The sequence below is a fragment of the Lactuca serriola genome, chromosome 4 (genome assembly GCF_051521515.1).
Source record: "Lactuca serriola cultivar US96UC23 chromosome 4, Lser_US96UC23_V15, whole genome shotgun sequence".
Taxonomy (NCBI): Eukaryota; Viridiplantae; Streptophyta; class Magnoliopsida; order Asterales; family Asteraceae; genus Lactuca; species Lactuca serriola.
The window spans coordinates 364735348-364749238 of NC_136411.1; the positions used below are offsets into that span (position 1 = coordinate 364735348).

Sequence of the window (13891 nt, forward strand, 5' to 3'; positions counted from 1 at the left end):
CCTGCTTTGTGTTGTACGCCAACATACCCAGGGGGGACCGGTTATCCCGAAGGCCCAGCGAGCGATCCGGATAGACTGTAGGCCCCAAGAAGGCGGACCAGACGTGCCGAGGCTCGGGGAGTGGACCAGGCCGACTGAAGGCCTGGTGCGGGCGGACCAGTCATACTGTATACTCAGAGAGTGGACCAGGTGGATTCAAGGCCCGGTGTGGGCGGACCAATCACACTGTAGACTCGATGTATATGGCTAGACTCGGAGGGTGGACCAGGTGGACTGTAGGCCCGGTGCGGCGGACCAGTCACACAGTATACCCGAAGTGCATGGCTGTTCTGTTTTGTTATGATATGACATGTTATGTGTATGGTATATGTGGTTGGTATTTTGGGGGTATCTCACTAAGCTTTCGGGCTTACAGTTGTGGTTTAACGTTTCAGGTACTTCAGGAGACCGTGGCAAGGCAAATGCGTGATCATACCGCTCCTCATGTTTATATTTTTTTATGTTTTATTGAAAACCTTTTTGTAATAACTTAATGAAATTGGGTTGTTTTTGAAAAGTTTAAATTGGTTGGAATTTTTAGAGCGTTACAGACATTAGCATCCTAGCAGCAACAAAATTGCACATCGGTTCTGAAAAAGGAATGTACTATAGGGGCGAACACCTAAATTCAATGAACTTTGCATGAAACTTCCAACAACATGAGTGATGTCTTAGAAACCTATAATTCAGCTTCAACTTTAGACTGGCAATGACTCATAAAAAATATAATTTAAACAAAAAAGCAACTCATTAATAACACAAACATAAACAGCCAAAAAACTATGAAGTCATGTAATAATTATTGAATTGAAGCTAAATGCAATGAACTTTGCATCAAAACTATGAAGCCATTCTTTTATACTTTTAATAAGCACCTTCAATTTATCAGTTTCAAATTAAGCACTAAAAATTCAAAACCAAATAAACTGATCTCACAAAAATAAATACTAACAACGATTCTAATTTATCATTTAAAGATGAAATTACATGAAAGAAGTTTTAAAACAATATCGTGGAAACATACACAAGAGTTCAGGAGGTGATATACTTAGGTTCAATTCTAAATTTCTAATAGAGAGACAAGTAACTGAGAAACTATATGCTTAAAATTATAATAGAAACCTAAATGCTTGAATCTCGTCTTCAGTTCTACAAACCTTGTGCCTTAGTCCACAATACTCATTCCTCATTCCTTTCCAAATCGCCCATGCCCCCTCAGTATGAAAGATATCGAAGATACAAGAAGAATGCTAAAAAAAACCTAGTCCTCTCGGTGTATAAGAAATTAGAAACTAAGTAATAATCAAAATATAGTTTGCATTTTATAAATTAGATAATTATTGAATCAGACAAACCTCAAAGGCCACCTCGTAGTTCTAATAGTCTCCTCGACTTCTTCAAAGAGGCGTGCACTTTATTCCCTTACCGGTTGGACTATTTGTGGATCAAATTTTTCGCCCAATTAAGATAATACTTGTAAGAGATGATAAAAATATGATGCCTCATGAAATCCATGATCAGTTGTTGATGCCCTGGGCAATGGCCCAGTTTGCCCTGCCCTTGGGCCGGCCCTGACATTTACATATTGAAAAACAAACACCAACTTAAATATTGTCAATCCTATAAGTTTTTGTTTAAAAAAATTAACTAATTTACTATTATTCTGAAATGTTGTATAAAACTCTCTCATCTTAGTTGTTATTTCTTAGCATATATCATATGTTTATTACGAAAAATAATTCTTCAAAAGAGCATTAATATATAAAATTAATATACTACAAAACACAAAACTAAAATAAGTAGTACTAAATTTAGAGTCAAACTTTAATAAAGCTTTGACGGTTCAAAATAATTAACAAAATAATTAAGGGAGTACATTATTGAATGAAGACGAATAATTGTATAAAACACAAAACTCAATAAAACCATGTAACTAAAAACGGTGTGTCTAGCCGCTAATTGACCACATTAATTTGAGATGATAAATGTTTTCACTCAAAGTTCACAAAATTCTCTTGAGACAATCTAATCAGTCATATGCTATATAACATATATTACTTCTATTCTTTTGACAGTTTTCTTTTTAAATTTTATATGCCAATTTGTATTATTTAAAGTGATGCAGATGTCAGCATTGGTTGCTACACAAACTTCGTATTGCCCCCTGACTTTTGAAAACACTCTTAGATTATTCATCAATCATGACATTAACAACAGATTTTTAGTATATTCCCATCTGCGATACTCATATACATATCAGCACAAATTATAAATTGTAATGCGGTTTGATTTTCCCTCAATAATTGAGAGGCATCTCTATGATAAACAATGCTAGTCATGCATGAGTCAATATGAATATTTTGCTCTTAGAATAAGTCAGTAGGAAACGTCCAAACTTTACCTTTTAGACACAAAAATTAGAATAAACAATAGGATGTGACCTCTTCAACTCTTTATTTATCTATATAGGTACCCTAAGACACATCTTTAGATATGCATATCACTACATCAACACAATCGTGCACCCCATAAAGCAAAGATCTTTAGGTGTTTAGGAGTAAATAGACATGTCTATATTATTCTAAGTATTGGATAAGCGTGGATTTCTTTCTTTTTGGTTGCCATTTCACCATATTATGCTGATTCAATACCACTTGGAGGAATAAGAGTGGCCTTTGACTTGTAATTGCCATTTGTTACCATTTAAACATCAAAAACCAAACCCTTTTATAATAATATTACTATTATTATCATAAGCCCAATTAAATTATGCCATTAAAATTAATAACCCACCCACTTCAATTTTGAATAAGTTCCAACAACATATCTTTGGCCTAGTAGTACAATGAGATGCCCTCTCCAAAAGATTAGAAGGTTCAAGTCTCGTCCGAATAATTTATTAGAATATTAATTAACAATTAATATATCATACATGATTCAAAACTAGCAGTATTAAAAATGACTCATTTTTTAACTGAACAATTTGGGAGGTCATAGCACTTGAGATCCTTTGGTGTGTGATATCTAAATCGTTTTACCTACTTACATGTTAGGCTAAATTTTGTGATGTTATGCATTTGATCCATAATTAGCAATAAAATCTAACACAAGTTGACCTATTTTTCCTTGAATAGGTGGAACTTGTATGCTTAGGATAGGAGCACACCATTAAAAAAAAGCGTACTATATACGTATGCAAATTGAATATTTTATGTTTAGGGTAGGTCAGGAAGAAACGTCCAAATGTTAACTTTTAGAAGCAAAAATTAGAATAAACAATCAGATGTGACCTCTTCAACTCTTACTCTCATTTTGACAAGATCTTCTCCTGTATTTATATATAAACACATCTTCATTTAGAGGATAGATATTATGTTTAGGCCTTTAATTATATAACTTTTTATGTTTAGGATAGATATTATGTTTAGCCGAAACAGACATTATGTTTAGGCCTTTAATTATATAATTTTTTATACTTTTGGTGATTCTCTAATGTGGGAACAAACGAAACAAGACATCCATAATTCAATACTTTTTGCTCGTCATGCTCATCTGTCGGGAAGATTATGAATCTTTTGGTGATCGGAGCATACAAGGAAAATACTATGTTGATGCAGCAGCGTTTAATACAACACTTCTAGAAAGGTGTTCATTCAACAAGTATTACCATGCATAATTATAGTTTCGGAGCATCTTCAATTTATTTTATGATTTTGTTTTTAAATACAAACTTACTCCAAAAGCTATAAGAGTCGTGAAAATGCTTGCATTATACAATTTTCGTGAATTGAAACGTTATGGTAATAATTTATTTTCTCATATTTTCAAGGTAATATGTTACCCATTTGACAATATCCTATAACAATCGTGTCTTTGATTGATGCAACACAGCATGAGTATCAAATGTGGGTGTGATTGATTTTAATTTATTTGTTTATTAATGGATGAATTCAAAGTGTAATTTATCTATAACAAATCATACGGATAAAATACAAAATTTAAGCGAAAAAACCAATAAAATCGATAGAAAATTACTCACACTCGATTTTAAACGTATACTTGACAAATCGTTTTTAATCAAAAAAATAAATTACTAATGACACTATCATTGTTGTTATTATATGTAACACAAATTATAATTTACAAAAATTTGAAATAAAAAATAATAATATATTACTATTTAGTATTAGAATTCACCTTGAAATAATGTAATAAATATTTCCCTCCATTCCAATAATATAATGTCAGCCTGTTTTGGACTCATAAGCAACGAATGTGCACAAAATGAAGCACAATTGTGTGAAAATGTGGGAAGCGAAGAAAATGGAAGGCGAGGGTGTTCTTCTTCCTCCCAATCCCATCGTAATCTTAGGAAAAAACAGGGGTTTGAAATCGAAAGACTCTCTGAGACACATATGCACAATGCTTCTCGGAGATTATCTTTATAAATTCAAAATTTCTGAAACTTGGCATTGGTTTGAGAAACAACGAGAATCAATAGATCGATTTGGTTGTGATTGTTGAACCCGGATCCGACAACAGTCGGACCCCACCCACCTTCTGCTTTCCCCCTCCCCTCTCCTCCCATGGTGGCTTCCTTCAATTCGTCAGAGTGATCGAGCGAGAGAGTGAGAGAGAGAAAGAGGAGATTGTAAATTCATTAGCCTCTTGATAGTTTCATTAATTACAGGTCTCTCTCTCTCTCTTCTTTCTCTCTCTATACGTATAATTCATTGTTTGTATTGTTAGATGCATTATTTTCCCAATTCTCTCTCTACGAGTATAATTTATTGTCTGTATTGTTAGATATATCTCATTATGTAATGAAAAGAAGTTTTCAAATCCAAATTATATGCATTATCTTCCCCAATTTTTTGTTTTCATGCTTCTTTTTGATTTGATACATTTAGCCATTTTTTTATGGGAAGATTCATTTGAAAGGGTATTTATTTCTTCTTTTTGTTCCCTTTTTGGTGAATTTTGCATGATTCCAAATTTTCAAATTATTATATCTATTGCATTGACATAAATTATTGTACTTTTGGTAATATTTATTTGTATGTCTATACGTATGAGATATCTGTGTCTTGAATTCTATTTTATGTATTTTGGGTTTCATGAGGTTGGCAATTAATTCTCGTGAATTGCAATAATTATTTCTTTCTCATTTTTTTGAGTTTTGTCATTATATATTATGCCAATAAAAACATGAACAACGATAAAGAAAACACAAAAGAACAATGTATTTTATATAAATGAAAGATTTCGGGCAACAAATGTCAAGGAGAATGATTATTTTTGCATTTATACTCTCACAACGCGTTGAAAATCATCCATTCTTGCAAACTATAGCTTTGGTATTTTTTTTAAAAGAATAATCATTTGTTAGGGACCATTTGCTTTATTTACTCATCACGCTTTCGTCTTATCATACATTTGAGTTATTTGAATATTTCCATTGAAGAGGTTCATTTATGTCAAAAAGTTCTTTCAGAATTGGAAATTTGAACCATGTCATTGATGTTTATCGCAGAATTCTTGTGTTAGGAATCCTGATATCGGCTTTGTTGGAATATTTTTGCAGCTTGTTAAGGTAAGGTATGTTTTTTTATATCCAATGGAGTTTACATAAAGTAATACCACTGTTGTAGAAATTGATATTTCAAAACCACCATATTTTTCATAATGTACTAAAAAAGTTTCCTCTATGGCCCCTTTAATTACTCAAGACTCGATAAATTTTGTAGGGGATATTTTCAATAGTATGAACGAGGACATTAATGTCTTTTGCACCATATAAAAAATCTAAGGCTAAATAGGTCCCACTTTATTTTTGTACCAAAATAATTGGCATGTTCTACGGACATCAATCTAATTCTTAATCACAGTCCAATGCATACCAAAAGTGTGGTAAAGCCAACAATCTTGCGTCGTGTCTAGTTATATACTATGTACTTGGAAGTGGGTCCCACGCATATATTACTAAAAATATCTTTAAAAAATTTCTCTTTTACTAAAACCTCCCATCCTTGGTACCCACTTATGCCGAAAAAATCCAAAATCTTAGAAGTTTATGCTTTCATTTTTTTTTTTTTTGTAATTAAATGGACCCCATTTAATTTCCGTCATGGATCCGCCACTGAGTCTGTGTAACAAGTGGGGCCTACCTCTTACATATGTCAATGTTAATATTATACCAACTATCAGTTTTTAACTCGTATCAGTTTTGGGATCAACTTTTGGGGGACCCGGAGACGTTTCTTGATGCTTTTGAGGGATCAAAGGATTGCAGTTGTTTTATAAATACATAAAAAAAATGGGTAGTTGTGCTTCGAGCCCCGTGAAAACAATTAAACCAAGGAGATCACGGCGTCATCGAAGTAGAAAGACACGTAAGCACGACAAAACAAAGAAGAAGGGAGACACTGATTCCATTCTCGTTCCCACCGATGGTGATGCTGATACTGATAATGTTGATAGAATGTCCGTTTCTCGGGACTCAGTGTCTTCCTTTCGTACTTCTATACCTAGTCACACTGAATCACACACCAATGTTAATGGTAAGGGTACAATCTTCTTTTCCTTTTAACTTGTGCAAGAAATAGTAATGTATTTTTATTTATTTATGTATTATAACATTAACATACCATTTTAATTTTTTTTTTAATTAAAGTGTTCTACTTTTAGTTTTTTATTAAGGCGTTATACTCCGGATTGTACTATTTCGTAATAACAAGTGAAAGTGGGATGTTATAATAAATAAATTAATGAAACTATGTTTTTATTTCTAGTTTTTTTATTAAAGCTTTTGTTTTACAGCAGACGACCCATTTTTTGATACGATTAGCAGCATTGATGGTGATGGTGATGGTGCGGTATCGGAGGATGATTTTGCTAGCGTGCATGGAGGTAATTACTTCACTTTATATAAATAATTTATTCAACCATTCTATTTGTTCTTAGAAAAATGGAAAAAAGAAATTAAAGGTCAAAAAGGTTGGGTTGATCAGTCGATATTTTTACATTTTTTTGTGATAATGATTTGGTTTTAAATAAAACTTTAGAAATGATTATGTCATGGATAACTTACAACCTAAGTAAATGGGTTCCGTGATTATTATGCAAGGATATTGGGAGAGGGCTTGCCCTTTAGACGATGTATATTGTATATCCTCTGTTGGCCAACTCCTAATTTTAACCCCCAAGACTTGAAAACTACATCTCATCTCATATGAGATGCAAGTGTCTTACCCATGAATTTTATTAGTTAGCGATATATGTAACACAAATTGATCCATTTTCACATAAAGGGATTGAAATAGTCCCCTCGAGTTTACAAGAATGAGCAATTTTGGACATATCATGAAAATGTAAAGGCAACAAAAAGACCATCGTTCTTTGGCAATATTTGTCTAAAGCCAAAAGATTGTCTTTTTGGCAATAAAAAAGTCGAAAACATAGTATTTTTGGCAACAAAAAGTGGAAAAGATTGATTTTTTGACAATAAAAAGCTGAAAATATGGTGTTTTGGTAATAAAGGGCCAAAAATGATCTTTTTAGTATTAAAAGGTCAAAAAGATTGTGTTTTTGGCTTTTAAAAGTCGAAAAGATGGTCTGTTGCCATTGAAAAATTAAAAAATATTACGTGTTTGGCATGGAGTTTTTGAAAGCGTTTGAGAGCTTCTAGCTTATAGCTTTTGACAAAATACTATAGTTTAAACAACAAAAACTTCGTTTGGCAATACGAACGTTTAGCTTTTAGTTCAAACAAAAACTCCAAATCTAAAAGTTACTTCATATAGCGTTTAACAAAACGCTATTGAACGTTTGAAATTAATTTTCATAATTACCCTTAAAAATATATTTAAATATTTATTTATTTTTAATCAATTGTCTTTTTATGTAATTTTATATATTTCAAAAGCTTCTAACTATTTTTATCAAACATTCATATAACAAATAAAAACTACAACTTCCCGCTACCAACTATCCGCTACATGTTACTTGGTCTCATTGTCAAAAAGATGATTTTTGGGGCCATAAAATAAGAAAAAGATAATGTTTATGGCAACAAAAAGCCAAAAAAGATGGTTCAAAAAGTCAATAATAATTGAGTTAGATTTCACAAATGTCATACTGATTCCCAGTTTGTTTGATTGTTTAAACTAAGACGATGATGGTGATGATGATGAACCAAACGGGGAAGGGGAAGGGGAAGGGGATGAAGATTATTTCCAAGTAGACGATGAGATTATGACAAAGAAGACATTGAAGGGAGATAAGTGCTCGACAGATTTAGAAGATGCATACTCATCATACTACTCAGTAGGGAATCATGGTGACTCAAGCCCTACAAACAAATTCGGACGTAGTTATAGCAGCTATAATGGTTGTGATAAAGATGATAAAACCCAATCCCATCTCTTGATGATGTCTGGTAGTGGACCCCACTTGTTCCCTTCTGCTAGTTTCCACGATCAAATCACCAACACTCATAATTCCATCTCACAAAATCATACCACAAAACCCACCGTTATTAAGCTTGCTGTAAAACGAGCCACCGATGGAGACGACCAAACCCACCGTATGTCTCTGTCTACAACACTTTGTACTTTCCTTCATTTATTTTCACATTTAGCCCTTCAACTTTATGGGTTGTTTCGATAAAATCCAGGTGCTACAGAGAAGTTCTTTTATCGTCCCCGAGCCGGATTCTTGATTCCGTGTTGTACAGATGAAAAACCGCTTGCAGGATGTTGGTCGGCTATTGACCCCTCAAATTTTACTCTCAGAGGCGAAAATTATTTCAAGTGTGTAATTTTTCAAACTTTTTAATTAATGATTTATTTCTTTTATTTCATCACATTTTATTATTTTAACCTAAATATAAATGGAACACAGAGATAAATCGAAAAAAGCTGCTCCAAGTTATAGCCCTTACATTCCATTTGGTGTCGATCTTTTTGTATCCCCGAAAAAAATCAACCACATCGCCAAACACCTCGAGCTTCCTTCCTTACAAGGCGATGGCAATTTGCCCCCCCTCCTAATTGTCAATATTCAGGTTTCCCTTTTCTTTTTTCTTTTTTTTTTACAAGTTTACTAGAAATTTACATATTATGTTAATAATATGTTGTTACATATGTAGTTGCCTAGTTATCCTGCTCAGATGTTCCATAGTGACAGTGATGGTGAGGGGTTGAATCTTGTTTTGTATTTCAAGCTTTCTGAAACCTACGAGAAAGATATCCCTCCTCAGCTTCAGGACAGCATTAAGGTAATTTAAATTTAAATTTTTAAATATAAAATATATTTTAAGTTTAAGTTTGAGATAATAATTGCTGGATACGTACGTTTAAAGAGTTTAGTGGATGATGAAATGGAAAAGATTCGGGGTTTCACAAAAGAAACAACAGTGCCTTTCAGAGATCGGTTGAAGATCATGGTGGGTGTGGTGAACCCGGATGACCTTGTCTCAAGTAGTACTGAGAGGAAACTTTTGCACTCTTACAATGAAAAACCCGTTCTCTCACGCCCTCAACACAACTTCTTTAAGGGGTCAAATTACTTTGAAATTGACCTTGATATTCATCGATTTAGTTACATAGCAAGAAAAGGATTGGATGCATTTCGTGAACGTCTAAAACACGGGATCATGAATCTCGGCTTAACAATTCAGGTAATCTAAATCTAATCATGAATTGTTGATGTACTTTCAAACTATTACAACTTTTTCCCTCCCTAATATTTTTTCTTGTTAAAAAAAAACATACAGGCTCAAAAACCAGAAGAATTACCCGAGAAAATTCTTTGCTGTTTGAGATTAAACAAGATTGACTTTGTCAATCAAGGTCAAATACCCACATTAGTCGCAGATGATCACAATTCCAATTCCTCTTGAAATCATTCTTCCTTCTTTTCTTTGGTAAAATGTTCCTGCCCACTGTAAGTACACAGTTGCAATCCCAGTAAAAAAAAAAAGGTGAATTTTTGCTTAAACCGAGTTAGAAAAGTAACAAAAGGTAAAAACTTTTCATTGTTTCTTCAATGTCAATTTTGAATGGTTAACGATACGGGTTCATTGTAATGTAAGTTGTTGTACATATTGATGTATCGATTGTTATTGGTTTTGTAAATACAGGATCATTTTCATTTTATAAACTATTGTTTTTAGTTTCATTTTGTATTCTGGTATTTACCTCCATCAAACTATGAACGTTTGACTTTCTTGAACCTGGTCAATCATTATCAGATTCGTTCGTGGGAACCGAAGCCTGTTACAAAATAAAAATAGGAATAAATCATTATTAAATCATAAAAGTTAAAAGTTAAAAAGTTAAAAACACAACTTTAACTTACATTTGGTAAATTGTGAGATATATCAAAAGAACCACTGCAGACCCTACGATTTCTAAAACCCCTGCTGCTCCTACATTCACCATCGGCTGAAGAAGAATATATCACACACACCGCCATTGCGCCTCCACGTTGGGTGGTGCCGCCAGTCGCCGGATGTTTCTGTTTCTGATTCTGCTTCTGCCGCCGTGTTGCCCACACGAAACCACCGTTTGAAGGTGTGGGTTGTGTCGGGATGATGTCAGATTCACCGGACCTTTCTGTATTTTGTGAATACTCCGACACCGTGTCACGGAATCCACCATTGATGCCATTGTTTCTATCTGGATTCACCTTTGTAGGACCCACTTTACGGAAACTAGTTTGCTCTTGGCTACTTGTTCGCACCATTCTTGGATTTCTCGAAGCTGCTCCAGATGCCCTAAGCATGCCACCTGGCTTCTTTCTGACAGTTTTCAATTCATCAACGTTATTTTACCAAATTGCCATCGAAAACAGCTGAAGAGTGAAACCTACTTACCTACATGCTTCCTTACGGACTTTTGCATCGATTTCTTTATTCGGGGGATACTTCGGCAAGCTTGTGAGATCACACGCAAAGGGTTTCGTTTTGAAATACTGTTTTAATTTAAGATCAAAAAAACGAGAAACTTCTTCAAGTCGTGATTTTAAGTCAATGAATTGATTCCGTAAGCTGCGAAAGTGAAACATACCTCGGATTCTAGGGCAGATTTAGCTGTCCCCCGTTTGTGAGGCTCTACGGAGAGTAAAGTCTCGATAAGGTCAATCGCAGTTTTCGGGACTTCTTTACATCTTTCCCGAAGGGTACTTTCGTAATTACGATGAGGTTTAAACATTGTTGCGAATGGAAGCTTCGACTTGTTCCAATACCCATCAGGAGGAGTCCCACACAGCTTGAATATTTTGTGCAATTGTTCCACCTAAAATAAAACATCGTGTAACAATAACAATGAATCCCCAATATTTAAATGAAAGAAACAAAAACTATATATAAAAGGGAATTCCCTATTAAAAAAAAAAGGTAAATAAATCCGTGCCCCCTAACCTCTTCCATATACGGGCTAGGGACTCATGTTAATAAGACAAAAACTGTATTTTTTCTGTCAATTAGGATAAATTACATACAGTTTCTGTACCGTGCCCCCTAACCCCATCCATATACAGGGACTGATTTTAATAAGACAAAAACTGTAATTTTTTTCGGTTTCATACAAAAACCGATGTCAATAGGATAAAAACTGCAATTTTTTTTGTCAGACAGTATTAGATTATAGATTTTGTATTCGACCTCAGTTCGCGCCTTGAGGATCGGTTTGCGAAGAAAAAGTTCAGCAAAAACACACCCGATGCTCCAAAGATCAACACAAGTCCCATATTTTGTGCACCCTAAAAGAAGTTCGGGAGGCCGATACCACAAAGTCACAACATGACTAGTCATCGATTGTGTACTCCTTTGACAATAAAAATTTGCAAGACCAAAATCCGCAATCTTCAAAATCCCTTCATTATTCACCAAAATATTCGCGGTTTTTATATCTCGATGTAGTACTCCACGTGAGTGGCAATGCTCGATTCCGTTCAATAGTTGTCTCATATAGCATTTAATCTGCGCACCAAAAATAACATCATATGGTTTGTGGATCGGAATCGGAATCGGAATTTATTAATGGAATTGGAATTGGAACTGGAATGGAATTACGTGTTACAAAACCTGGGAATCACTGAACTTGATGTCAGGACATGATAGAAGACCAGAAAGATCGTGTTCCATGTATTCGAAAACGAAGTATATGTTACGTGATAAACGGGATGTGATTATCCCTTGGAGTTTTATGATGTTAGGGTGGTCGAGCTTACGGAGGATTGTGATCTCTCGAGCCATGAACTTGATACTCTCTGGAAGTAAAATGTCAAAACGCACCTTCTTCAATGCAACCATTTTGCCACTCTCGATGTGACGTGCTCTGTAGACACAACTGTATGTACCTTGTCCAATCTGAATATGAATGGAAACAAATTTGGTTTACATAATCATATTTGAAGAAGAAGATACAAGGATTTAAGTAGTGTAATGAAGTCATGGTTTGATTTCAAGATATTGTTCAAGTGAATCTTTATACCTCTGTAACATAGAATATATTAATGGAAAAAATATTGGGATTATGAAGACTGAATTGTAGTATCGTGTACCTTTTCGAATCTTTGGAAGCTATCGGATTTTAAAGGAAGCCAACCTTGAATGGCTTCACCGGCGACGGCACTAAGCCAAGAGGGCCATCCAGCGGCGCCGGCGATGTGTTCTGCTTCAGTTAACCTTCCAAAATTGAAATTAATCGAATCGGAATTTGAAGTTTCGGATAATGGATCATTAATAACAACGTGATTGTCCTTGTTCTTACTGATCTTATCATCGTATCGTCTACGTGTTCCCTTGTTGATCTTCGTCGATGGCTCAATTGGATGATCGCGATTATGATCATGATCGTGATTCTTCGAAGACGAAGAACCCAAAAAATGTGTGGAAGAATGTGAATCGTGTAAGGGAGAGCTGAAAGACCTAACCACATTTTTGGAACCGATGCAACCCATTGCAATTCACACGAAATCCATCAAAGGAATTGATACATTTAGGGGAAATAGGGCGGAGAAATTGGGGAAGAATTGAGAGAGAAACCCTAAAAAACAAAAAACAAAACCCTGATGATTGACACTGTCATCCAATTCCTGAAACAGTGATTTTAGCATCTGGCGAGATATGCGGAGAGAAGATGAATTTAAATTGGGAGAGGGGGAAGAAGAAGAAAAGGAAAGTAAAAGAGAGCGACATATGTGGGTCCATGTTGATTGATTACTTCATTTTGGTGTGCTCTGCAACAGAAGAGTTTTAGAGAGGGAGAGAGAGAGAGAGACCGAAAAGGTGGTTGAAGAGTGAGAATCGACCAACCGCTAAGTTCAACAAACAGCTTTACTTGAAAATATAGCACGCCCTTCTGGGTGTGGTCACGGATCCTTTTTTTTTTTTAAATGTAAAAATAAAAAAATAAAAAAATAAAAAAAAAATCCCTGATACATGCAGCAAACTATAGTTTTTATACTGGTATGACTATTAAAGTTTGTTTTATTAAAAAATATATAATTAATGTTATCGGCATTCTTTGCTCTACTCGGCCTAGTGAGATCGCAACCAGACCACTATCTCTCTCATCATTTTGGATTGTATCATGTCACATAGCACTTCTCATTACAATATAGATTTTATTGTTACGGTGTACATATTTTATCATTAAATATTTTTAAAATATTTTACCATTAAATTTATCTATACATATTTTACCATTAGAGGGTGTATGGTTAAAGTTTATGAAAAATCATAAATATTTTTTAATTTATAGTTTATTATTGTTTATAAGTTGATAAGTTAGGGTGTTTCACTAATGGATTTTGATTAATTACCGGTATGGCATCGGTATAAGTT

At 34.3% G+C, this 13891-nt stretch overlaps 2 protein-coding genes across 4 annotated transcripts; one reads left to right on the forward strand and one right to left on the reverse strand.

Moving 5' to 3' along the window:
- Nucleotides 1-4380: 4380 nt before the first annotated feature.
- On the forward strand, nucleotides 4381-10218 carry LOC145097658 (DUF1336 family protein (DUF1336)). 3 transcript variants are annotated; one of them, XM_079035276.1, is made up of 10 exons: nucleotides 4381-4729; nucleotides 5573-5637; nucleotides 6264-6599; nucleotides 6859-6948; nucleotides 8210-8623; nucleotides 8714-8849; nucleotides 8941-9103; nucleotides 9188-9316; nucleotides 9401-9718; nucleotides 9815-10218. In XM_079035276.1, exons 3-10 carry the CDS (start codon nucleotides 6356-6358, stop codon nucleotides 9938-9940), a joined length of 1620 nt encoding a protein of 539 aa, XP_078891402.1. In that variant the 5' UTR covers nucleotides 4381-4729; nucleotides 5573-5637; nucleotides 6264-6355; the 3' UTR covers nucleotides 9941-10218. The 3 variants fall into 3 exon arrangements, with proteins under 3 accessions (XP_078891402.1, XP_078891403.1, XP_078891404.1); XM_079035277.1 differs by having other exon boundaries at nucleotides 5573-5632; XM_079035278.1 differs by having other exon boundaries at nucleotides 4382-4729; nucleotides 6862-6948.
- On the reverse strand, nucleotides 9668-13351 carry LOC145097657 (cyclin-dependent kinase C-2 C-like). Its single transcript, XM_079035275.1, has 8 exons — nucleotides 12607-13351; nucleotides 12128-12412; nucleotides 11705-12022; nucleotides 11109-11336; nucleotides 10916-11013; nucleotides 10399-10840; nucleotides 10239-10313; nucleotides 9668-9982 (listed from the first exon to the last, which is right to left on the reverse strand). The coding sequence occupies exons 1-7, from the start codon at nucleotides 13003-13005 to the stop codon at nucleotides 10278-10280; spliced, it is 1806 nt and encodes a 601-aa protein (XP_078891401.1). The 5' UTR covers nucleotides 13006-13351; the 3' UTR covers nucleotides 9668-9982; nucleotides 10239-10277.
- Nucleotides 13352-13891: the final 540 nt, after the last annotated feature.